The sequence below is a fragment of the Astyanax mexicanus genome, chromosome 21, assembly GCF_023375975.1.
Source record: "Astyanax mexicanus isolate ESR-SI-001 chromosome 21, AstMex3_surface, whole genome shotgun sequence".
Taxonomy (NCBI): Eukaryota; Metazoa; Chordata; class Actinopteri; order Characiformes; family Acestrorhamphidae; genus Astyanax; species Astyanax mexicanus.
Window position 1 is genome coordinate 27,127,655 of NC_064428.1, and position 26,492 is coordinate 27,154,146.

At 38.9% G+C, this 26,492-nt stretch overlaps 2 protein-coding genes across 3 annotated transcripts; one reads left to right on the forward strand and one right to left on the reverse strand.

The window, feature by feature from the left end:
* Nucleotides 1-2,629: 2,629 nt before the first annotated feature.
* trappc5 (trafficking protein particle complex subunit 5) lies at nt 2,630-6,877 on the reverse strand. Of its 2 annotated transcripts, none has more exons than XM_007253122.4 (3): nt 6,536-6,688; nt 4,965-5,236; nt 2,630-3,856 (listed from the first exon to the last, which is right to left on the reverse strand). In XM_007253122.4, the coding sequence occupies exons 2-3, from the start codon at nt 5,232-5,234 to the stop codon at nt 3,560-3,562; spliced, it is 567 nt and encodes a 188-aa protein (XP_007253184.1). In that variant the 5' UTR covers nt 5,235-5,236; nt 6,536-6,688; the 3' UTR covers nt 2,630-3,559. The 2 variants fall into 2 exon arrangements, with proteins under 2 accessions (XP_007253184.1, XP_007253183.1); XM_007253121.4 differs by lacking the exon at nt 6,536-6,688 and adding an exon at nt 6,781-6,877 and having other exon boundaries at nt 2,631-3,856.
* Nucleotides 6,878-15,317: 8,440 nt separating this feature from the next.
* Nucleotides 15,318-26,033, forward strand: LOC103040041 (alpha-internexin). Its single transcript, XM_007253123.4, has 3 exons — nt 15,318-16,718; nt 19,810-19,934; nt 20,618-26,033. Exons 1-3 carry the CDS (start codon nt 15,663-15,665, stop codon nt 20,865-20,867), a joined length of 1,431 nt encoding a protein of 476 aa, XP_007253185.2. The 5' UTR covers nt 15,318-15,662; the 3' UTR covers nt 20,868-26,033.
* Nucleotides 26,034-26,492: the final 459 nt, after the last annotated feature.

A 26,492-nucleotide genomic window follows, 5' to 3' on the forward strand; every position in this document is an offset into this window, starting at 1 on the left:
CAGTTAGCACTTTACCTGGCACATACTAAAGCAGCTGGCACTTTACCTGGCACGTACTAAAGCAAAAGCAGCTAGCTAGCACTTTACATGGCACATACTAAAGCAGCTGGCACTTTACATGGCACATACTAAAGCAGCTGGCACTTTACCTGGCACATACTAAAGCAGCTGGCACTTTACCTGGCACATACTAAAGCAGCTGGCACTTTACATGGCACATACTAAAGCAGCTGGCACTTTACCTGGCACATACTAAAGCATAAGCAGTTAGCACTTTACACGGCACATACTAAAGCAGCTGGCACTTTACATGGCACATACTAAAGCAGCTGGTACTTTACCTGGCACATACTAAAGCAGCTGGCACTTTACCTGGCACATACTAAAGCAGCTGGCACTTTACCTGGCAAATACTAAAGCAGCTGGAACTTTACCTGGCACATGCTAAAGCAGCTGGCACTTTACCTGGTACATACTAAAGCAAAAGCAGCTAGCACTTTACACGGCACATACTAAAGCAGCTGACACTTTACCTGGCACATACTAAAGCAGCTGGCACTTTACCTGGCACATACTAAAGCAGCTGGCACTTTACCTGGCACATACTAAAGCAAAAGCAGCTAGCACTTTACACGGCACATACTAAAGCAGCTGGCACTTTACATGGCACATACTAAAGCAGCTGGCAGTTTACCTGGCACATACTAAAGCAGCTGGCACTTTACATGGCACATACTAAAGCAGCTGGCACTTTACCTGGCACATACTAAAGCATAAGCAGTTAGCACTTTACACGGCACATACTAAAGCAGCTGGCACTTTACATGGCACATACTAAAGCAGCTGGCACTTTACCTGGCACATACTAAAGCAGCTGGCACTTTACCTGGCACATACTAAAGCAAAAGCAGCTGGAACTTTACCTAGCACATACTAAAGCAGCTGGCACTTTACCTGGCACATACTAAAGCAGCTGGCACTTTACCTGGCACATACTAAAGCAGCTGGCACTTTACCTGGCACATACTAAAGCATAAGCAGTTAGCACTTTACACGGCACATACTAAAGCAGCTGGCACTTTACATGGCACATACTAAAGCAGCTGGCACTTTACCTGGCACATACTAAAGCAGCTGGCACTTTACCTGGCACATACTAAAGCAAAAGCAGCTGGCACTTTACCTAGCACATACTAAAGCAGCTGGCACTTTACCTGGCAAATACTAAAGCAGCTGGAACTTTACCTGGCACATGCTAAAGCAGCTGGCACTTTACCTGGTACATACTAAAGCAAAAGCAGCTAGCACTTTACATGGCACATACTAAAGCAGCTGGCACTTTACTTGGCACATACTAAAGCAGCTGGCATTTTACCTGGCACATACTAAAGCAGCTGGCACTTTACCTAGCACATACTAAAGCAGCTGGCACTTTACCTGGCAAATACTAAAGCAGCTGGAACTTTACCTGGCACATGCTAAAGCAGCTGGCATTTTACCTGGTAAATACTAAAGCAAAAGCAGCTAGCACTTTACATGGCACATAATAAAGCAGCTGGCACTTTACCTGGCACATACTAAAGCAAAAGCAGCTGGCACTTTACCTAGCACATACTAAAGCAGCTGACACCTTACCTGGCACATACTAAAGCAGCTGGAACTTTACCTGGCACATACTAAAGCAAAAGCAGCTAGCACTTTACATGGCACATACTAAAGCAGCTGGCACTTTACATGGCACATACTAAAGCAGCTGGCACTTTACCTGGCACATACTAAAGCAGCTGGCACTTTACATGGCACATACTAAAGCAGCTGGCACTTTACCTGGCACATACTAAAGCAGCAGCAGCTGGCACTTTACATGGCACATACTAAAGCAGCTGGCACTTTACTTGGCACATACTAAAGCAGCTGGCATTTTACCTGGCACATACTAAAGCAGCTGGCACTTTACCTGGCACATACTAAAGCAGCTGGCACTTTACTTGGCACATACTAAAGCAGCTGGCACTTTACTTGGCACATACTAAAGCAGCTGGTACTTTACCTGGCACATACTAAAGCAGCAGCAGCTGGCACTTTACCTGGCACATACTAAAGCAGCAGCAGCTGGCACTTTACCTGTCACATACTAAAACAGCTATCATTTCAGGCACATCCTAAAGCAGCTGTCATATTACCTGGCACATCCAAAAGCAGCCAAGACTCCTTAAAGCAGCTGGCACTTCACCTGACACATACGAAAGCAGCTTTTTTAGATCATTTTAAAACATTTCTGTCCTTAGGCACCTGAATAAAGTGAAATAAAATACATTATATAAATTCAATTGTATTATCTCATCATCAAAATAGAAGAATATACCTTTGACAAGTAAGTAAAAAAATAATAAATACAAATATTTGGCACTTTATAGAATTCCCCATGACCGGGAATACACATGAAACATAGAATCAAAAGTAAAAAAGGAAAAACTGGGCAGAAAAAGCTATTTCTGCCTGGACCTCATGCAAGCCATCGGTCTCCTGTGGGATCAAGATATTTATCTGTAACTGATATTTATTATTCTAGTTATTCATTGTAAGGTTAACAATAATAAACAATAAAATAAGCTTTCTGTTGTTGTTTAAATATTTTATTACATGGAAACTTTACAAGACAAGAGTTTCAATGATATTGCAGCACTGTTTCCATTATTATAACAAAATCCTGTGAAGCATTCACACTAAATAGTGTTTATAATAGTACAAGTAAATCTGTCATGAAAAGGACCTCTACAAAACACAGATGAAGCACATTTACAAAAAAGACTGACAGTAATTTACTGAAAGCATATGTGACAAAAAATATAAATAAAAAGTTGCACTGCAATAGTGTGGAATTAGCCCGTTATCATAATTATATATTATGTTTTAGACTTATCGTAAAATATATGGACATAAGACATGAGTGCCATCATTTGCTGTCCTCCATATTAATCTTCTAGCTTTTCTTAGTAAGAAGAGCCCAGTAACACGAGGGCAAGGGCCAGAGGCAAGCATGAAATACACAGTATGCATGCCTCTCCACCCTGGCTGGATACAATAAAACTACAGTATGTAGTTTACACAGTCGATACACTATTGATATATGCACAATACAATTTGAACAGATAATTTAATGTTTACATGACCATTTTCAAGATTCTCAGGTATTTGTAACTGTGAATATAACAGTGATAGATGTAAATGAGCTCTGTTCTGACCTATAGTGTAATGAAATGTGGTAGTTGTTTCTTATCTTTCAAAATAAATAGACCAATATAACTTCCATTCAAGGTTTGAAAGGATTTTTGTATCTTTGTATTTTTTGTATTTTTGTATGTGGTCACTTCACTAATGATTTAACACAGCAACAAATCTTTTGTTGCACTTCTGCTAATTCAAATTTAAAAATTCACAAAGCTGATCAGGAACTGACCAAGGAACTGGTCCCCGTTCAATATCCCCAGTCATGTCTGCAATGGTCATAATGGAATTTCAACAGCAGTGAGGGGAAAAAATGCTAAACTATTATCTTTTATCTTCCATCCAGAGCTTTATCTCGAGCAATAACCGCCTCATCAAACTTGATCATAAGTGTGGTTCCTTTATGCCAGTGCACGGTTACTTTGGCAGGGAATCCGCTGTGAGTCAAAATAGCCTCTACGATGCCGCCAGTAAAGGCTGCACAGTTCAGAGTGCTGTTCTCTTTAGGAACAGATATGTAGGCGTTAATTAGTGGCTCTTTCTCTATGATGTAGTATGTCTTGTCATCATCGTTGGCCTGCTCCAGTTTATCAGCCTCCTTGCCAAACAGGGCTTTCCATACGTTTACCTAACCAGGAGAAAAACAAACAGGGGGAAAAAAAGAAATATAGACAGATTAGAATGAAGAAAAACTAAAGGAGTCATACAGTAGTCTTAGTCTACCATTCATTTTCGGCAAAGGCTCTCAGTTTTGATAGTAACCAATGGTTGCTGTGGCCACCCCTTCTGTTCTGTAAAATTGAAGCCAAAAACGTCCCCCATCTTGTTATCTCTGTCAGATTTACAACCAGAGTTTGTGTAACAGAAACCTGAGACAGAGCCAGACTCACCTACGCATTTGGTGGAACCACTCTCTTTTCCCAGACCAAGCATGTGTCTCAGACTGCCTTCACTGAGCTGACAGCATATTTTTATTTTGGATGCCAAGATTAGTCAAAGAGAGGTCAGTCAAGCAGAGGTATAGCACCTGTGGTGGCTTCACTTTAGACACATTGCACTGCACATTTATAGTCACTGCTTTGAACATACAGTGGGTAAAAACACAATCTGAGTATACTGTAGTTAACTTATCATCTGGCATTTGTTAATTTTGGTCTCTTTTTACATGTTGTTTGATTCTTTCCATGGCCATAACGAAAGCAGTGCTGACGTTACAGGCTGCAAAATAGTTGGGACTTGGGGGGAAATTGACCATTCAGCAGGACAATGACCTTAAACATACAGCCAAAGCCAAAATGGAATGGTTTAGATTAAATAATATGCATGTGTTAAAATTACCCAGTCACATTATTTTTATATCACATTTATGTGCTACTTTGTGTTGGTCATATCGCAACATGACAAAATGTGCAAATGTTTAAGGGGTATAAATACTGTTTCAAGGCACTGTAATTTATCTATTCTGTGGGGAAACTGGTGGCTCCCAGGTTTGCCAAACTAGCACTGTTGTGCTCTTAAGAAAAGCCGCTAACCCTCAAGCCACCACAGCAGAGGGTGCCACCACTTCAGGTATGTACACTCACTGTCTATTGTATATGATAAGCATGAGTGTTTTAGTAGAGAAATCACTAAACTGTGCTCGGCAATAGCCCTTAAAGATCATAAGTGAAGAATCATGCCCTCGACACCGGCCCTATTGCTGTAATGCTAGATTTAAAGGAGTTGGAACCCCTTACCTTGATGAAGAGCAGTATGTTCAGCACTTTGGTCTCTCGCTTCCCATTCTTCTCCCTCATCACCAAAACATCCAGCAGACTGGCACCGACACTCTGGCCCATGTCGGCCAGGCGGCCCTGCAGCTCCGACACGGAGTACACCCGACTCTGGCAGTACTGCACCATTTCTGAGAAGAGCAGGGCGAAGGCGCTCACACTCACCTCAGTCTTGGGTCTGGTGAGGGAGCGCTCCAGGATGGAGGACTTACCCCTAGTGAAGCGAGTCTCCATTTCTGATTAGTGAGACAAGAAAGGAGCTATTTAGCAATGACACAATGCTGTCACAACAATGCTGTCTATTTTCGTTCAATTGCTATAACACTGTGAAATGGTTCAGTGCTGCTGTTCAGTGTTGCCAGATTTGGGTGGTTTTAAGCCAAATTTGGCAGATTTGAGTTCAAAACTGGCTTGGAAAGGCTTTTTTGCATAATAAAGCACCTAATATTAAAAATAATAAATAAGCCTACCTTTTTATCCAATCAGTTGATGACATATAAACTTTTGTGAGGAAGATACCATTTCCATACCATATAAATAAATAAATAATAATAATAAAAAATAATAATAATAATAATCTGCACTCAAAACACAAACGTGCAGAAATAACATTTACAGGTCATTTAGTTGTCATTTGTAATCACTGGTCTGAACATACTTATTTAGATGAGATCAATGTATGTATTGTATTTAAAATATATGATGTGTTCTAAAAGCAAAGACAATGGATATTGTAACATTATTGTAATTTTGTAAGGTTGTCCAGAAAAAGACACTTATTTTGGTAATCAATCTGTTTTTACTATTTTCCAAAATAATAAATCGGTTAATTATTATTCCTGCAATGCCCTCCATCTCTGATTCCTGTAGGTACATGGCTTTTGTTCTTAGCTTTCTCCATCCTTTCAAAACTATAGAAACAGCTGAATGTGGGATTTAAATGTCCAGTAAAATATTTAGAGAGAAAATAATTAGTCTGCTGTGTTTGATCGCCAAAACACTTATAATCGATTATGTCCAATAAACGTTGCAGCCCATTTAAACACAACAGATCATCTGTTCAATAGATTACATTATTGTCTGACTAAATATTAGAAATGTTTAGCAATGTCTTCTAATCGTTTTTTAAGTGATGATAGAGAAAGCTAAGAACAGGAATAATCATTTGTCAATCAACGAATCTGAAAAATAATCGACATTATATATATATACATATATATATATATGTATATATATATATATATATATATATATATATATATATATATATATATATATATATATGTGCAGTTATTTTTCCAATGCAGTGGCGGGCTATTAAATTAACATTCTGATGGACAATAGGTCTTAATCTGTGTGAGGTAATTATGAAACACACCATGTCCATTGAAATGGATGCAGCGTCTATAAGGATTAAAGTCGTATCTGAACAGAGTGTAGGGTCAGGCTGCTTTAACCTACAGTTTACAAGCAGTCTAGCTAGAGCCGGAGAGTCGTTAACTTAACGTTAAATTATAAAACTATAGCTAACTCACCGTTTCGGTAATGTTAGTTAGCTGTTTAGCTAACTAGCTTAGCGATGAATTCAGCTCACTGGCCGCTTCAGTAACGTAAGCAACTACCGGTTAGCCAGCCGGCTAGCTCACATACCTTAACAAGCAGGGTTTAAACACTCAGGAGACACATTAAACCACTAGCTTAGTATACACACTTTTCTAAATCTTAACTAACTAGGTAATTTAGCTTAGCTAACCCAGAGTAAGATAGCTAGTTATCTTACCTGATATTTTCCGTCTCGGATGTCAGCACTCTCTCATGAACTGGAGGAGGAGTAGGGCACGTATTTCAAATTAAAAGTCTTCTGTCTTCAGCAGTGTGCTTCTTATTAAAAAAAAAGAGAAAAAAAGAAATCACTTTAATATTGCAGCATTAAATTGCATGTATGTGAGTGCTGTGTATTATTTATATGATAGGAAATTATATCAAAACTATTCAATATTCATTTTTCAATCCTAACGTTACCTGGTCTGCTTAATATTTAATAGTAGTATTTAATAATATAAATATATATTAATTAAGGTCTGCATTGTCCCCTTTTATAGCCACAACAATAATAATAACAGCAATAAAACAAGCGTTCCTGTTTGCAGTCTTTAAAACAACAAAGCAAGTTTTACAAATAATTTATAGAAAAAAAAGGTTAAGGATATAAAATACAAAAAATCTCAAAAAAACTGCAAGAACAGCCTGTAAAGCCTGCAGCCGCCTTGCACTCGCGAGATTATAGCGCTGTATGTCATCTTCACGTGGTGAAGGTGCAGAAGTCAAAAAAATCTAACCTACATGCACCAATGACATGCACAGGACCACGTGGTCAAACAAGTCTAATCTCTAATAGAAAGGAGACTACCCAATTGACAAAGGTGTCAAAAGTATTCTTATTCACTACTCAGGTGTAAGTATAAATACTATGGTTTAAAATATTTTGTAGAAGTTGAAGTATCAACTCAAGCTTTTTACTTAAATAAAAGTGTAAAAGTACTGGTTTTAAAACCACTTAAAGTATAAGAGTAAATGTAATGTAAGAGGATAAAATAACATTAAGGACAAAAGCTTAGGCCGCACCACAGGGTCCTATAGTGCAACCCACCCCCCAACACACATTTTTCTAAAAGCCATAATAACTATAATGTTATATTAAAATGTTAATACAAATTGGGATGTTGGGAGATCTCCAGAGGGTGGATCGGGAAATAAATAAATAAATGCAGAAATGAAATGAATGAATGCAGAAATAAATAAATCAGGAAATAAATGAATGCAGAAATAAATAAATCGGGAAATAAATGAATGCAGAAATAAATAGTCATGTAAACAAATAAACAAATAAATCAAAAGAAAAAATAAATAATGTTAATAAAGAAATCCATAAATAACAATGTATTAAGACATTTCTTTTTAAGTATATGTATTTATTTTTACATTAATTACATTTTTTTACCGTTTTTATCCACCATATTACTTTTATTGAGTGATTTTCTAGTTTTTATTTATTTATTTTTAATTTTAGCAGTTTTGGTCCTCCATAGTATTGGAGTAAGCATGAAGCAAAATCTGATTATTTTTATTCTGCAACTCGGGAGCGCCCTCTGCTGGTTAAAGAAACTCCGAAGAGATTCTAAGGTGGGTTTTCTCTTCTCTATTAGAAATCCTTCCCACGAATGTCATGGAGGATGTGACAATAACGAGTAAAAATGTTTTTATGAATAATTACTTAATGACACATACGTGAATTAAATGGTTTGTTTTTTTTGGGTTCAGCTTCTATGTGTTTTAAGTGCATCCTGCAGGGTACAAGCAAACAAACAAACACCCATATTTCTGAAGTATATTTCATACATTAATATGCAGCTTATTAAAGTCCTGTACATACACAGACAAGTCAACAAAAAAAAAAACAGCAATATTAAACAAGAAACAAGTAAGTAAAAAAACTAAACTAAAAGAAAACATTAATCATCAACAAATAAAATACTAATTATTGATGTTAAACATACATGTAAATTTTTTTTTAGCTTTTTTGATTAAATACATCATTCTATGTTCTAATGTTAAATGAATATCCTGGGCAAGTAGTCAATTGCTATTTCTATAATAATAATAATAATAATAATAATAATAATAATAATAATAATAATAATAATAATAATAATAATAATAATAAAAATACACTTTATTTATATAGCACATTTAATACAATAAAATGCAGCTAAAATACATATGAAGTGCTGCACATATACAGACAAGTGAACAAAACACCAAAATTAAAGTTCAGTTGAAATTGAGTTAAAATTAAAGTTTAGATGAAAATTAAAACAAGTAAACAAAAGAAAACCTAACATAAGACTACAAATAAAACCCAACACAAAAAACTATTAACTTGTGTTAATTAAATGCTACAATGCAAAGTGCATTGTTGTGCAATGCAAGTAGGTTAGTAAAGTAAATGAATAAAATGACTTAAATAAAGATAAATATGATAAATAACGATGAATAAATGTATATTATGACATTAAATTAAAGATGACCAGGTGAAACATGGCATATTTTGGGTTTATACTGAAATAAACAATAGTTAAAGTAAATGCTAGAAACTCTGTGTTTTTAATTGATTGCATTTCTGTACAAAGCCAGGTTGGACATCACTGAGAAGGGCCTCAGTGCAAATGTCAAATTGGCAAATGTCAAGTGTTTTTGCAAGGCTGTTGTCCAATATACAGGAGCATCTAATGCTAGCGTCTCTGCTGTGAAAAAAATGCTTGCTGTAGATGAATTTAAACATACATGCATGATTTTTTTTAAAAATACGTTTTAAATAATTAAACTTTCTAAAGTTAGAAGTATATACAGGGTAATAAGGTAATTACTAATTTTAAATTGAGTTTTTAGCTGGTTAGCTCCATTCACTCCTATTCATTTTGGGCTCACTCGCGAGCTCCCTCTAGCGGTCTGCTGTTATTTTCTGATTCAAAAGGGAGAGAGATGAAAAAGTGGGCAGTCTCTTCAAAAACCAGCTGTGGCGTCTCTGATCTGACTGTAAATAAATGAATAGGCGCTCCCCGCTCACTGACCCGGTGCGCTGATGACGTCATTAAGCGAACACCTAAAAAATAGAACTCTCGAGCGATGCCGTCATCGGACCGGCGCTCACGTTCTCCGTACTGTAGCAGCAGCGGAGCGAAGGCTATCCTGCAGTGACGTCATCAGTCACTAGGTTATAAATAGGGTGGAGCCCAGGTTCATAACAGACCCATACTGAGAATACTAGTAGGTGATAAAAACAGTGGTATTGCACAGAGATGGCACCGTTGTGTCAACGCAGTTTGACTGCAGAGCAGCTTAAAGCATTGGTAAAGGATGTAAGCAAACAGATAAAGGTAGCTGAAGCCCAGGTGGCCAAGAAGCAACTGGCAAGCGACATTAAAGTTGCGGAAGCCCAGAAGACCGATATGATAGCAAAAGTAAAGTATGAAAAGATGGTATGGGAGGACAGGAAGAGGGTTTTGAAGAAGTTCAGGGACTCTAAGGCTGCCTATGGTAAGATAATGAATGCCAAAGACCGGTTAATGTTAGACTGTCACACAGAGCAGAAAAAACTACTTTCAGATTTTGAGAGAGAGCGGTCCAGGGTCAAGGCCATCAACAGCATGCGGCTCAATTTCGAAAAGAAATGTTCTAGGGACGAGGTGAGATACCATCAGAGACGCTTAAGCATGCAGCGGATGAAAATCATGATGAAGTTGCAGGACGAGCAGAGGGCCATCATGACAAAGCTCCAGAAAGGGGAGGTCACTGTCCCTCAGGCCGACGAGGAGTGGAAGACCTTCCAGATAGAGGCTCAGGTGGCTTTGAATCGCGCTGATGAAATGTTTCATAAAATATGCTTGAGTATCGAGAAAAAGACCTGGCATCAGCAATTGGAAACTAATTTCAGCACTGAAAGCAGCTTGCAGAGGACAGACCTCATGCTACAGGAGGAGCTGATAGCTCTGGAACAATGGTGCCAGAAGGAAACATGCTTCCTCACTAAAGAGATGGAAAACTGCATGACCAACATGATGGAAAAGGAAAGAGAGTATGCCTACAGATCTAAAAACATGGACGAAGGCAAATTCATGAAGTTGCACAAAGCCTCCCTGGCAGAAATACAAAAGGAGAAAGGGCCCTCCCTAGAGAAGACTGTGGAGATGCAGAGGGCCATGCAGGAACAATTCGCGCTGCTAAAGCAATTATCCAAGGAGAGCACACAGAAAGAGCGGGAGATCGTCGCTCTAAAGGCGGAGGAGATTAGAAGCGCAGAGGAAGCTAAGTGCAAGGAGCACTGGAGAGAGATCGAGACAAAGTGCGAGGAGAGGCTGAGGACCTTGGAGAAACAACAGGAGCTGGAACAGGAGAACAGGAGAACTAAACAAAGGGTGGTGCGTGAGGTGGTCCAGGCAGACAGCTCGAAGAATAAGGCAGAAAAAATAAAGCGTGAGGAACTGAGGGCCGGCAAGATCAAGTGCGAGGAGGATCTGAGGGCCACCAAAATAGAACGCAAGGAAGAGCGGATGTCCTCCGTAAAGCGGCGCAAGGAGGAGCTGTGGGCCGCCAAGAAAAAGCTCGAGGAGGAGCATAGGGCTGCCAAAATAAAGCGCGAGGAAGAATGTAGGGCTGCCAAGATAAAGCGTGAGGAGGAGCAGAGGGCCGCCAAGATACGCCGCTGCAAGGAGCGGATGTCTGCTGTAAAACAGCGCAAGGAAGAGCTGATGGCCGCCAAGCTAAAGCGCCAGGAAGAGCTAAAGGCTGCCGAGATAAAGCGCGAGGAGGAGCTGAGGGCCACCAAGAGAAAGCACTATAAGGAGCTGAAGGTTAGAACATGGGGTGGCCAATATGAAGGGGCTATAAGGCCAACAAGATAAAGCGCCAGGGGGAGCCAAGCGGGGTATAAAGAGAAAATGCAGGGAGGAGCTGAAGACCGCCAAGATAAAGCACTAGGGTGAGCTAAGGGGGGTGGGAGGAGCTGAAGGCCGCCAAGAAAAAGCGCCCCGGGGGAGGTAAGGGTGGTATAAAGAGAAATTGTGGGGAGGAGCTGAGGGCCATCAAGAGAAAGTGCGGGGGGGGGGGGTTGGGGAATAAAGGGTGGCCAAGATAGGGCATCCCAGGTTGGTCCTGATAAACCTGAATTACAAGACAGAGCTCTTGTTACATCGCCGTGATCGTATAGCGGTTAGTACTCTGCGTTATGGCCGCAGCAGCCTCAGTTTGAATCCGGGTCACAGCAGAACTGAAAATGTCTTACTTTTACATATGTTTTACTCTTACATATGTTTTTCCTTGCTAATAAAGTAAAAAAGTAAGAACACACACCAAGTTGTTCCTTAAAGCTTTAAAACCACAGTATCACAAATGACCATTTTTAGCACAAAATAAACAAGTAGTAAATGACCATATTAATAAATTCCATGTAAATATGGTATTTATTAAGATGAAAAAGTCCTTTAAAATCACACTGGAATCGCTGGCTTTATATTCTTTTTTTGTCCAAAATGGATCGTGTGCCATGTTGCCAATTCATTTTACAGTATAAAATAGCACGAGTCAGGCTAATTCCAGGTTTTCCATAAAGTAGAAGAATTTAGAACTCTTCATGTCATGTGTATTTGGTCTGGCCCAAGATGAAAAAGTCCTTTAAAATCACACTGGAATCGCTGGCTTTATATTCTTTTTTTGTCCAAAATGGATCGTGTGCCATGTTGCCAATTCATTTTACAGTATAAAATAGCACGAGTCAGGCTAATTCCAGGTTTTCCTTAAAGTAGAAGAATAGTACTCTTCAGCTGATGTTTATTTGTTCTGGCCTAACATGAAAAAGTCCTTCAAAATCACACTGGAAAATCAGCTTTATCAAATATCAAACCAACTTCAGCGTTAGCTTGCCGGTAATCTAGCTCATTAGCGTTAACTTGCCGGTTAGCATTAGCTAGCCAGTATTCTAGCCCGTTAGCGTTAGCTTTTTTTCGTTAGCCTTACCTAGCCTGTTAGCGTCAGCTTGCCGGTTAGAGTTAGCAATAGGGATGGGCAAACAATACCAAGGCTTCGGAGCAATGAGTGAAGTAATGCTTCGGAGCTTGTATCAAAACACTCCGGTCACGTGACCGATAATGTTTGAAGCTTTGGACGTCATCACTGTTTCGGTCCGCGGCTCAAATAAAGTAAGAAAAAAGTGTCAGAAATAATAATATTACTACAACTACTACTACTCTGTATATACTCCTACATAGTGTCCAGAAAACACAGATTGGATGAGGCCTTGGTGGACATGATTATCAAGGATGTTCAGTCCCAGCAACATACTTGCAGTGCATCTGCCAGTGCCACTGTTGAGATGCACAGGTATTACATATTAAATTACTGTTGAAACTGCTTCAGAATAATGTATTTTTATCATTCATTGGCTTTTTTAGATATGTGGTCTTGTAGATATTTGAAAGAGCCACATCTGGATCAAGGAGAAGACCCACTAAAATATTGGGCTGCACGAAAGACCATGAATCCAAACTTTCTGCAAAATATTTGTGTACACCAGCATCAGCATTTCCTAAATACTTTATTTGTGTTACTCATAGAAACACCATTTCTTATATTTCTGGGGGAGTGCTTATAATTATTTTACTTTTGTGTAATGTATTCTGATAAAAAATAAACAAACCACACTATTCTTAAACCCGTTATTGTTGATATGGGATTTGAAGCCGTCTTTAGTGTTACAGTGAGGTCTGGTGCTTGAGCGGAAGCCTTGATGTTTGTGCATATAGTTAGCTAACACAGAAGCTACTGGACAGTAAAACAGTAAAACACAGAAGCTCCACTGCTCATTACTAAAGCCAGTCGGATAGATTCACTAAACCAGTCCAGTTTGGATCCAGTCGAGTGTCTGAAGCTCTGCAGGTTCAGGGGAACTGAGCTGCTCTGCTGGGTGTCAGTAGGATGGAGGAATGGACACTAGGTGTAGCTCTTATTCATTAAAAAATCGGCCTTGTGTGCGCAGATATCTGCCGATGCAATATTTGGCCCAATTAATCGGCCGAAATGAAGTAAAAAAATATTATTTGAGTTAAATTATTTATATATTTATATTGTAAATTTAAGTTATGGATTTGCTTTCCAGCAAACTAAGAAAAACAGGTCTGAGAGTTCCTAATTTTTCATTAGACCAACTGAAAAATGCACTTTAAATCAATGACATGGTTGTTACACTTTTTTCAGTGTGGTCTTGAGACAGTCTGCAGCTTTGACCCCGGGGGTGCCTGCTTCCCTGATGTCTGGCATCTCTGAACTGGAGATCTATCTACATTATCAGATTATCAAGGCAATTAGTCTAGCATGTAAACCATTAGCTCTGCCAACATGACACCATTGTGTACACAAGCCTGTATTCTGGTATTATTATTTATATAAACAAAAGGTTAATCAATCACATACACAATAAGCAGCTCTTAACTGTTAAGTTGTCAGCTTTGTTTGTTTGGTGTGGCTGGAATTTAAAATTGTGGTTGCAAATAAATCCTAAAATAAAACTCTGCTTGTTTTTGCATAAAATTATATATATATCCAAATGGTTCTAGGTAACAGATTTTTTTTTGTGCAAATTTGTGTTTATAATCGTTTAAAAAGCACAGGGTAATCAGACTAATTAATGACATTCTATCTATGTAAAGATTGGTGCAGCAAGATTCATTTCACCTAAAATGAGCTTATTAAGCGAGATCCTTGTTAAAAATAATAACAGAACATAGAGCCTACAAATTATGCTACATTTAATTATAAAACTTAATATAAAGACAAATAGGTTTGTACCTTCAAAGTTTAGGTTTAACGGGACGGGACGACTTTACTATTTTCAGTTTCTCTGATTTTGCTATTTATAGGTAACCATATTGGTAAAATAACAGTAATTAAATTATAATGCAAAGAAAACAAGTTCATATTCATGAAGTTTTAAGAGTTTAAGAGAAATCAATATTTGGTGGAATAACCCTGATTTTTAAACCACAGTTATCATGCATCTTGGCATGTTCTCTTCCACCAGTCTTACACACTGCTTTTGGATAATTTTATGTCACTCCTGGTGCAAAAAATTCAAGCGGCTCAGCTTGGTTTGATGACTTGTGATCATCCACCTTCCTCTTGATTATATTCCAGAGGTTTTTAATTTGGTAAAATCAAAGAAACTCATCATTTTTAAGTGGTCTCTTATTTTTTCCAGAGCTGTACATATTACCCACAATTTTCTGCACATGGACGCTGCTGCTGCTACTCTCCAAAAGAGGGCAGCAGAATACTGCAGAGAGCTCAGTTCTCCAGTCCAGACGCTGACTTCACAGTTTTTGAACGTGATGTGGCTAAAATTAGCTGTTAGAAAGCTGCATGATGATACCATCGTGTTAACGAAAGATGCTTATAACCGACATGGGGTTTTATCCAGGAGCATCTTGTTTAGAAGAGTAAAGAACAGATAATATCCACATCCCACATATAACGGACGTATTATTGGCGTTATCCTTTGATATTAAATATCATATCATAAAATGTTGGACGCAGCAGTGTAATAACAAATAGGTTTGCTTGTAGAACACTCCCTCCATCCATTCAGCAGCGGGATTTCCTATATAGCCTACACGAGTTTAGCCGGTGATGCGATGCTTTAATTTATTTATTTATTTTCTTTTTTTTTCATGCTGACATCAGCACTGCGCCAAAACGGACAGTTCCATCTTGAGCCCCACCTTCTCCGTTTGGGGAGAGAAAAACTTTTTTTATATTATGGATTCGCCTAAAAATGTGATGGAAATCTGGATGGTTTTTCAAATATTTTGCAAAGTATTCAAGAACGTATAGATTGTGTTGAATAATCTCGTTTGGCTCTCTAAGGATTCTCAACCGCTGAGTTTTTCAACCCTGCAACGTCCCGGACTGGAATGATTGAATTATTGATTGGGACGGTCCTGGCTGCTGGGAGGGTGGAGGTATAAAAAGGAGGGACGCATCCCAAGCAGTGCTCCACAGTCCGTCCCTTCTTCACACTCCCTTCTACTTTCTTCTTTTTCTTCAAACGCCAAGATGAGCTACGGATCCGACGCGTACTCAGCCTCTTCTTCCTACAGGAAGATCTTCGGAGATTCCCCCCGCTACTCATCCTCTCCGTCCAGGATGAGCTCCTCCAGGACCGGCGGCTACCGCTCCCTCTCGGTGACCCGCACCGGCGCCTCCTCGCTGGGCTCCTACAAGCGCGCCGGGCGCAGCGCCCTGTCCTCGGGGCCCATGTCCCTCGGCCTGGACACGCTGGACTTTGCGCAAAGCTCGGTGCTGAACAACGAGTTTAAGATCATCCGCACCAACGAGAAGGAGCAGATGCAGGGCCTCAACGACCGGTTCGCCATGTTCATCGAGAAGGTGCGCAACCTGGAGCAGCACAACAAGGTGCTGGAGACGGAGCTGGTGACGCTGCGCCAGCGGCAGTCCGAGCCGTCGCGCCTGGCCGAGCTCTACCAGCAGGAGATCCGCGAGCTGCGCTCCCAGCTGGAGGAGGCGCACGGCGAGAAGAACCAGATGATGTTCGAGCGCGACAACGTGGAGGAGGAGCTCCAGAAGCTGCGCGAGCGCTACGAGGACGAGGTGCGCGCCCGCGACGAGTCCGAGCGCACGCTCAAGGCTTTCCGCAAGGACGTGGACGACGCGTCGCTGGCGCGCCTCGACCTGGAGAAGAAGGTCGAGTCGCTGCTGGACGAGATCGCCTTCCTGCGACGCGCTCACGACGAGGAGGTGGCCGAGCTGATGAACGCCATCCAGGCCTCGCAGGTGTCCGTGGAGATGGAGGTGGCCAAGCCCGACCTTACCTCTGCGCTCAAGGAGATCCGCGGCCAGTACGAGTCGCTGGCCTCCAAGAACCTGCAGTCCGCCGAGGAGTGGTACAAGTCCAAGTTCGCCGACCTGAGCGAGCAGGCCAACCGCAGCAACGAGGCCATCCGCGCCAGCCGCGAGGAGGTCAACGAGTTCAGGAGGCAGCTGCAGTCCAAGACCATCGAGATCGAGAGCCTGAGGGGCACCAACGAGAGCCTGGAGAGGCAGCTCCGCGAGATGGAGGACAGGCACAACATGGAGGTGGCCGGATACCAGGTTAGTGGTCGCTGTTCTGTCTATCAACTTCAGACAGGTGTATGAGGGGTCTGAGGGTGCGCGACTACAGTTCAGTTTTTTCAGATGTGTCTGCTGTCTGATTTAACTGATTTAACTCACCTGTTAATATGATAATCTCCACACTGCAGAGAACTTTAAAGAAAACTTCAAAGACACCCATAATTTACAGGGTTCATGCACCATTAAAAAAAAAAAATACAAAAAATAAGTATGTTATATGTGATTATGTATACGTTTTGTGTTTCAAATGCATACATATTAATTATATTTATTATACAGCAAAAAATCTAAAATTATCGTGGCAGGTCTTGTTTTCAGGTTTTGTTTTAGCCCCTCCTCAAATGTTTAAAATATTTAAATCTAAATACATCTCAGCAGTGGACCGACCAGTGATCTGACTTGTACAGGGGCGTGGCAGTCTATTTAACGCAAAGCTGGCACTAAATAAATACATAAGTAAATAAATAATTCATATATTTTTAAACACAATTTGATGAATAACCAAAACAAATATTATTTTGGAAGTTGTCCTCTTCAGTAAATGCCCATGGGAAATGCATTTAAATGCAATTGGACAATTACAATGCGAATTTTTACTTTAATATAGCTTTTTTAAATTATTTTTATATTTTTGATTTTGTCAAACTTTTTTAAATTAAATGAAAATGCACTGCATTTAGAAAAATAAGTACAGATTTGTGAGTACAAAGCTTGTTGCTGGATCTGTACCTTATATTGAGGTACAATAGAGTCCCTTTCAGTGAAATTATAAACATTATCCTTAACTGAATAGGTGTTGAGAACTTAACGATCCAAAATTGTTTGGCTTTCAAATGACAATTAAAATATATCACATATATATATTAAAACATATATTGTTTATTAGTACAGTCATACAGAATACTGAATGTACCTTTTGGCTGGTTATATGGTGTAAATCTGTACTTCCTGTTGTTAGGAAAGACTTTGAACTTCAGAGGCAACTTATCTGACCCTGTAAAGACCAATATTATAGTTTTGAGGGTACAATTATGAAAAATGTACCTTTGAGTACAAGAAAGTACTTAAATCGTAATTGTGTGTTTTTTAGTGTGTAATTCACAGGGTTCACAAGCTATGTAAAAACATTTATTTACAAAAAGTTATGATGCACATTCTGTGCACATCCCTGCTCAAATTTCTTATAAAATGGCAAATGTTGTTTTGTGTTTACAGTAAAATACAAGATTATTGGGGCAGGTCTTGTTTTTAGGTTGTGTATTAGCCCCTCCTAAAATGTTTAAAATATTTGAATCTAAATATATCTGAGCAGTGGACTGACCAGTGATCTGACTTGTACACAGGGGCGTGGCATTCCATTTAACACAAAGCTGGTATTAAATAAATAAATACATAAATAGATAAATAAATAAATGCCATAAAACTCCATAGTCTTTTTGATGATGTCATGTTTTTTTGTTAGGACCTCTACATATTATTTGTCTAATAAATGTTTATTAATAACCAAAACAAATATTATTATGGAAGTTATCCTCCTTACTAAATGCCCACATCTATGATGCCTAATGTGTTTTCAAATATAAAACATTATCTGTAGAGTAATTCGATTTTTTTTAATAGAGATGTTTGAGTGAAGAACCTTTATACTTATAAAATGGTAAAAAGACATGTTCATGGGACTCATCACAAGGAAATTAGCATTTCAGATAGGTTGTGGACTAAGTGTGGACTACAGACACATGGGTGTGGTCATGCCCTTAACACAACAAGCCTGTAGATTTTTTTTTTATCAGATTAATATCAGCATTGCCAGCAATGGCATACGCCGCAATAATTTAGCAGTTATTGCAGTTAATGGCCGCAGTTTTAGGAGCTAGGTGCTGCAGTTGCTCTCCATGGTGCTTCACAAGCTGAGAGACAAGGTGAGGACGAAGTGCTTACACATCACTAGTTAGACACTTCACCAATAAGTTGCTGCAACTGTTGATTATTTTATTTTTGTGTTGATTTCAGTCGATTAGTCAAATAATATTTCTGCATTGTCCTCCAGCTCTGCTTCCTTTGGGTCCAGCTCCTGTTTCTAGCTTTGTCTATTGCTCCAAAATTATAGAGAATGCCCTTTAAATGCTCAGAAAATGATCATATATGTGAAATGTTGTGATATTTAGTGGGTAAATAAGTCTTTTCGGCTTCTCCCTTGATCCTAAACCACTTTTAATTCCATATAGTAGGAGATATGTGTGTGAAAAAAAAATAATATATATATAAATATATATATATATCCAAAAAAAGTTCCTTATTGAACCAAATATGATTCTTTTATGACATCCCTCAAAAAACCCTTTGTAGCTCACAAACCCTTTCAGAGTTTGTTCCTCCTGTCAGGGCTGTATATAAAAATTGATTTTAAACAACTGCATTTGCTACAGTGAAGTGATGCTCCCCATTAGCGCAAAGCTAATCTCATTCGCCTCTGTCCAGGGTGCTGAAACCTCTCAAACCTGTGGGGGAGCTGTGAGAAAATACATTTGCTGCTTAAAACTGAATCGGCATTTTATTTATTGGATTTAAATGTACTTAGATTTAAATAAATGTGAGCAATTTTATGTTGTAATTTTTAAGTATGAATTTGAACTTGTAAGGTGGTGAAATGAAAAAAAAATCAGTTTTATAAATTTTTAGATTTCAACATTCAGTTCCATAGTTTTTTAAAATAGAAAAAAAACAGATTTTTATAGAAATTGATAATTCACTATAATATATATAATATATAAAATGAATGTCTTATTTTATTATCATTTACAACATTCTGAAGCATTAAACTTAACTAGTATCCATTAATCTTTAGCTTTTATATCTGTTTAAGCTCTTACTCATAAACTGATTGACAATGTTCTGAATCACTGTTTCTACAGACATTTTCATTTTTGGAGGACAAATGTAAAAATGCTGCACCTCTGATCTTCGGAGACACTTTAATTTGAAAAGCCAGTCAAATGGAAAATCCCATTTGATTTGCGAAGCAATTCTGAAGAGAAGTATTTGAATATTTGAATTGGTCTTTGTCTAGGAGGCGATTGGAGAGTTGGAGAATGAGCTAAGGACCACTAAGAGCGAGATGGCTCGTCACCTGAGGGAATACCAGGACTTGCTGAATGTCAAGATGGCTCTGGACATTGAAATTGCTGCCTACAGGTATACAAAGAAATCTTTTGGGGCCTCATATACATTCAAATGGGATCTTTAAGTTGGTTCAACTTACAGTATTATAATTGAGTTTAGTCTGTTGCCATTGACAGCTTCTTTGTCAATTTATTTGCATACAGTGAGTGCCCCTAGGTTATAACACTCACCATCAGTGTGTAGTCGCTTCCTAGGCTACCGTAGGTAAACTTGTGGTTTATAATTTATGATACACTCCCTTGGCTCGATGTTGTAGGCTGTAAAACCAAGGCATCCTTTGTTAATGAGCATTTTGTCTAGGCATACTTTTTGATTTAAAGGCAAATTTATTTAAAGTAGGTCATGGCTTGTTCTTTGATTTCATTGTTGCCTTAACTGGTTCTGTTTTACAATGATAAGTCCAACGACTTATGCCAGGTCCCATGACTTTTGCCATGTCCCATGAAATTTAAAGAATACTAAACTAACCTGTGGAATATGCTTACATTTGGATGTAATTTCAGCTAGAGTAACTCCATTCAAATTCTGATAATTCACATCACCTTGCCATGAGTAGGCAAACAAATGCTCCCTTCCTAACTCACAACATAAACAGATACAGGTTTGGGCTTTCCCAAGCCGTCTCCTAAGCTAACATATCTAATTCCCACCCTTCTTTTTGTTCTCATCCACCCCTTTTCACTCCCATTTCCCAGGAAACTTCTGGAAGGAGAGGAGACCCGCATTAGCACGGGCATGCCTTACCCTATTCCGAGCTCTGTCTCCAGCAGCCAGAGCTACAGCTACCAGAGCCGTATCTACACCAGCTCCGGCAAAACCGCCAAGAAGGAGGGAAAAGATGAAGAGGACAAGCAGGAGCAGAACGCCAAGTCCGAAAGCAATCCGTCCAAGAAGGCTGACAAGCAAGAGTCTGGAGACGTCAACAGCACCAGCCAGAAGAACTAAACCTCTATACACTACTTCTCCTTGTTTTCTCCTTAATCCCCCATATCCCTTCCCTTCTGCACTCTTAAAAATAAAGCATACTAAAAGGGAGATCTTGGGTTTACTATACAGGAACCACTGTAGGTTCCTTAACCAACCTTTCAATGTGTATAATGCAGGTGAATAACCCAGCTAACAAGGGTCAGGAAACGTTTGTTTTTGGTTCCTGAAACATTTTGAGAACAGATCATCCTTATTTACCCTTTGGTTCTTGAGGAAGGTTTTCTGAATGGAAATTCTGTAAGTGTTCCCATAACTTTTCCACAATCCTGTATTACAATAGAGAAGTAAAAATTACTTTACACTGCAAACCGCAAAATTTATAAACCGCAGATTATTTTCCATTGGCTTCCATTGTAAGCATAATGGATGTGTCCTTTAGTTTATTTGCTTACCATCAGTGTGTAGTCATTCTTCTCAAGCTGTGCTACAATTATAGGAATGTATCCATAACCTTCAAAACAGAAGATTTAAAGAACCATGGGGAAAACACCTTTTCTCTGTGATGAAATCATTAGAAAACCTTCCTGCGAATGTTTTACTGCCGCATTAATTTTATCAACATGAGAACTCTTTAGTCATTTTAGTCAATTTAGTCATTGCTCTTTGTCAGTTTTCACAAACCAAATCCCAGTATGTGATGCTGAATTTTCTAATCAAAATTCGGGGAACCAAAATCTTACGTTACGGCAACGTTTCTAGCTTGTGTTAGCTGGGAATATGCTAGTTCTATTTCAGTATAGAAGTTACCTAAACCTTTATTTTTAAGAGTGTGGGCATGTCTCAGAGAGGAACCCAGTGTAACCTCCTCGTATCAACTCTCTCGTTCAACTCTCACTTATCATCAACTACAGCACTCTCTAAACCAGGGCCTCTGTCCCTTTATGATATTCTGCACACTACTGAACACGCCTCAGGTGTCATACAGTACACTCTCCTCTGCTACTCTCTCTCTCTTTCCCACCGTTAGCCGATCCAGGTCCGCTTTCCGTCGTAGATGTCGTTTCCTCGAAACCCTTAAGTGCACTGCCACAGGCTACTCTGATCACATTCCAAAAAGGTGTGATGTGTGTACTGTGCATGTGTATATGTGAGTATGTGTGTGGTGTGCGTAAACATGCACGGTGCAAAACATTGCGACGAAATATCGCAATCTGTTGACGCGCTAAACGGTATTCGACAGCGGTAAACGAACGTTTGGCAGACAGCGCTAGACCGGGAAGTCGTGGACGAGAGGTAGTATTCACGAACGCTGCACAAACCAAGGTTTTGCTCGCAAAAACCAGCACAGAACTTGACCTGCAATACTGTATTTGTCCGAGCCTTACTGCTCTATGCCATGGCAATGCTGTTATTTGCTGACTGTACAGCACCCAGGTCCCCATTCTGAAACCCATTCATCACCATTACACGTTTTTCTGTAGATTCGTGATACATTCATACGTCGCGTTGCTAGCTGCTAGTTGCTAGTCTTCTTTTATTACTAGATCTCATTATTAGCATCCATTTGTAGAACCAGGTGCACACAAGTGTGCATGGTATGTACACATTTTGCATGGCAATTCAAGGAAGATCCCCACTCTAGAACATCCAGCAACCTAGCATTTCTGGTCAGGCTTCTAAAACTGTGGAGGAACCCCTAAAGCTTCTTTGAGGAACCTTCAAAAAAAAGCTTATGGTGCTTCAAGAAACATTTCTCTCAAAAACCTTTTCTTGAAGGTCCTTCAAAGCACTTTTTAAGGGATTTCTCCATAGTTTCATATTGAAGAACCCTTAAACCTCCTCCAGGAACTTTTAGGAATATTTAAATAACTTTTCACTGAAAAAAAAAGTCCTTTCCAAGACTAATCGTGGTGCCAATCTTGAATCCTCTTGTCCCTGAAAATGTGAATGCTTTGAATGATTTGAGTGTACGTAGCAGCTGCTATTGATGCATGATGTATGTTGTACCCTTTTTGCATGGCGACCAACCGTGTGTGTGAGCCACCAATCCAACTATTGCCATGTGGTAGTTACTTGAATAGGGCAAGAGTAGGTTCTCACTTTTCCCCTTATTAGGTGTATTTGGTAACACTTACTATAAAACTTGTGTTTATAATGCATCATATGGCATACATGATACTTTATATTAATACCTTACATCACATTATGAAGTACAGACATGTGTCTTAAGAGATGTATAAAGAGAGGTATACAATGCCTTAATAATATCATCTGTTCATGAGAGCTTTGAAGATATTATGATTATGATAATTCATCATGAAGGTACATATGATATGTACTTAAATGTGTTATGCATGTCGCTATACATAGTTGTATAGTTATTATACAAGCTTATACTAGATTTATTAGGTATTTATAAGGTATTATGAATACCAAATAAAGCATCATAAACACAGATTTCATATAACGTGTTACCATGTATTCTTTCTAGTACTGTACACCCATCATTAATTTTGTATAAATATACTGTACATCAATGGCTTTCTGTTGTCTGTTGTTGGTGCCATGCCTGTATGGCCACCAAAAAATTGTCCATGGGTTCCATATTGGCCCACATATGGATGGGTTCACAAAGGGTTAAACCTGGGCTCAATCTGGGTTATGTCTATAGGAAGCCCAACTGGGTCCCAATTACAAAACAGTACAAACCCCCCACAGCCCATGCCCACTTGGAACCCATCTGGAACCCACCAAGCCATGCCAACCATGCTCCACCCATGTAAGCCCCACTTAAGCATGTTGGCGAGAAAGGCTTTAACTTTTGACCATCCGCAATCCACAATGAATGAAAGAAAATCAAGATTTAAACCAGAAAATAGTACAACTGTGGCACAAATACTGCTGCTGATGCCTTTTTCACGTGTTGCTTGGTGCTTGTGTTGATGATAATCAACTCAGGGCACTTTTGTCTTAAACCCTATACACTTCTGTCCCAACACCATTTCATTCCTTATGCATACTGACCAGCTGTAAAGAGGAGTGTTTAAAGAGTGTTATTATTTCAATCTGAGCGAGCGAGTGAGAGACCTTTGATATAGGGTTTCGATTTGAGCGTATGCTCTATTACTATAATTTCAGATTGCAATTTTGTTGAGGTGAGAACAAACCCAAGGGAGCAATATTAGCACAAATGCATGGGCAGATATGATCTAAATGCTGTGGATGTCATGAGTAGATAACATGATGTAAAATGGAAATTATATAGATTATGCACAAATCTACCTATCATCTCTCTCTATCTACAGTCCACTGAGTCTAAATTAGGGACGCACAGTATATTGTTTCAGTATCGCCACGGCAATGTACACATGCGCATCGGTCCCATCGCAGGATGTGCAATGTAAGATAACGCTAAACATATAATTAAACTGTACACATGCTACAACATGTTTCATACAAAAAAAAAAAAAATTGCAACTGTCTAATTTCTTCATTTTTAATTTAACTTTTTTTAAGTACACAATATATTGTCCCAGAAATTATTGTGATAAACTAAATATTGTAATTGAAAATATTGCCATTTTAAAGAATAATGAACATTTGAATTGGAATAAAACTGGCTCATATATTCTACATAAATATAACTTATTATAATAAATATATTAAAATATAGTCAATTAAAACCACTGTTTTTAAACAAAGTTGACATATTGGCTCAATCATGGTGATAGGAAAATACATATATAAATGTATGTAAGTCATTAGTCAATTTTATTTTTTAGAACATGACTATATTTATGGCAGAACAACAAAATTTTGAAATATCTTTTTTTAAATCAATATCGTGCAACACTACTCTAAACGACTTTCAGACCTGAACCAACGTCACTTAGCCTTATTGTCACACAAGGAAAACCTCAAAACAGTCAGACATCGTACACACCCAACCGCCTCAACCACCTCAACCACCACAACCACCTCAACCAACTTAACCACTTCACCTCCTACCATGAACAGAAACAGTTAATCATTTAAAGGCACCATTTCAGACCCAGCTTAAATAAATAAAGACATGCTATTAGGGCTATCTAAAGCTACTGAAAGCCCCAAAAGTCCAGAAATGCTTGATATGGGTCTAAAAAGTTACGCTTTAAATCCTGGTTGGACTTCTAATGACTCAATCAGTGCTATAGCGGCTTTCGCTAATTATTCCACTTAAACACTGCCAGGTTTTGACACCACGACTACCGTCTTGCCTGTGTCATTTTTTACCACCTATTTTCAGTCAAGCTCCACATTTTGTGCTAGCTAGTAGTACATATTAGCCAGTACCAAAGTAATGGGAAAGTCCTAGTAGCCGGGAGGCAGAGCTTGACATAAAAACAGGTGTGCTAAAAAATTACGCGCCTTCTTATTTTGTAGCTATTTTTGTCGTGGCCATGTAATAAGCCTGACTTGCTGCACTTTTTGCTGTAATAAAACGGATTGTACCACTAGGTGGTGTAGAGTTTTTTTGTTTTTCTGAAATAGATGTGTTAGAGTAGGTTAGAAAACTAGGCTAGCTCTCATTAGCATTGCAAAGGCTTTGTAAGGAGTTGTGAGGAGGAAATGTCAAAGCAAATCTGGAAGTTTGTCCAGTCATTTCCTCACTTTTCTGTCATTGTAATTAGGTTTTTCAAAGTGCGATACTCTACTAAATAAAGGCTAAAGGGATGATTTGAGAAAACTTTCACCACAAGCTTCACCTAAAAGAAGCACAAGCTAACCCTGCTAGCTAGCCCACTCGCACAGGCAACAATAACACAATAATGCTGCATGTGCAGGTAGTGCCACTCAAAACTCCCAATTCTATAGACAGATAATATACAACCATCGCCCAACAGTTACGACAGGTCCTTTAAAAGTTACACAAAAGAGCAAAAGACATCAGAAATCAAGCAAACAAATACTTGTTTAGTTGATTAAAATGCCTTAAACCACCAGCAGCTTGCTAAAGCTAGCAGTGTGTGAGTAAGCGAATTGTTTGTGCGCTTATCTTTTTTCTTTAGCGATTAGATGCTACACTGAATGGCTGAATTGAAATGTTGAGGAATTGAATGTAGATTATTGTGCTCTACTCTTGATTCTGGATCATAGCCTACTGCTGTATCACAGATGACCAATAAAGACTGATATTAAGAAGTCTGTCCCATTGTCTGCCTGTTTTTTTCTGCTGTTAACTCTAAACTTATCCAGACTATGAAGGAACACACAAAGAAAAAAAAAATCCAAAAAATCCCAAAAAAAGCTTAAGCTTTCCTTTAAGCTCAGTATGATAAATTTTAAGTGAAATTAATATTATTAATTGCTGAACATTTAGCAAGTGTCTTCAGTCTCATTATTAAACAATATGAATGTTGTGAAGTGACTGATATCAAACGTTAATTTCTTAAAGGGGTGGGGTTACCCCATGATGACAGGGTGGACGGGGAATTGTCTGACACATTTAAATAGTTTAATATTTTTCATGAAAATAGCTTAATGAATGTTTGAGGTGCCTAAATGATTAAAAACATCTTCAAGAAAATGTATTATTTAACCACTTTAAATATTTTTCCAGCTTAACCAGTCAGCACTCTGGATGTGGCAAAAGCCCCACTCACC

What these genes read in the sequence shown, in the direction of transcription:
- LOC103040041 (XM_007253123.4), top strand. Translation starts at nt 15,663, where the DNA reads ATGAGCTACGGATCCGACGCGTACTCAGCCTCTTCTTCCTACAGGAAG. An exon ending in TGGAGGTGGCCGGATACCAG is followed by an intron (nt 16,719 to 19,809) that starts GTTAGTGGTCGC and finishes GTCTTTGTCTAG; the next exon opens with GAGGCGATTGGAGAGTTGGA. An exon ending in ATTGAAATTGCTGCCTACAG is followed by an intron (nt 19,935 to 20,617) that starts GTATACAAAGAA and finishes CCCATTTCCCAG; the next exon opens with GAAACTTCTGGAAGGAGAGG.
- trappc5 (XM_007253122.4), bottom strand. Translation starts at nt 5,234, where the DNA reads ATGGAGACTCGCTTCACTAGGGGTAAGTCCTCCATCCTGGAGCGCTCC. An exon ending in ACATACTGCTCTTCATCAAG is followed by an intron (nt 3,857 to 4,964) that starts GTAAGGGGTTCC and finishes TCTCCTGGTTAG; the next exon opens with GTAAACGTATGGAAAGCCCT.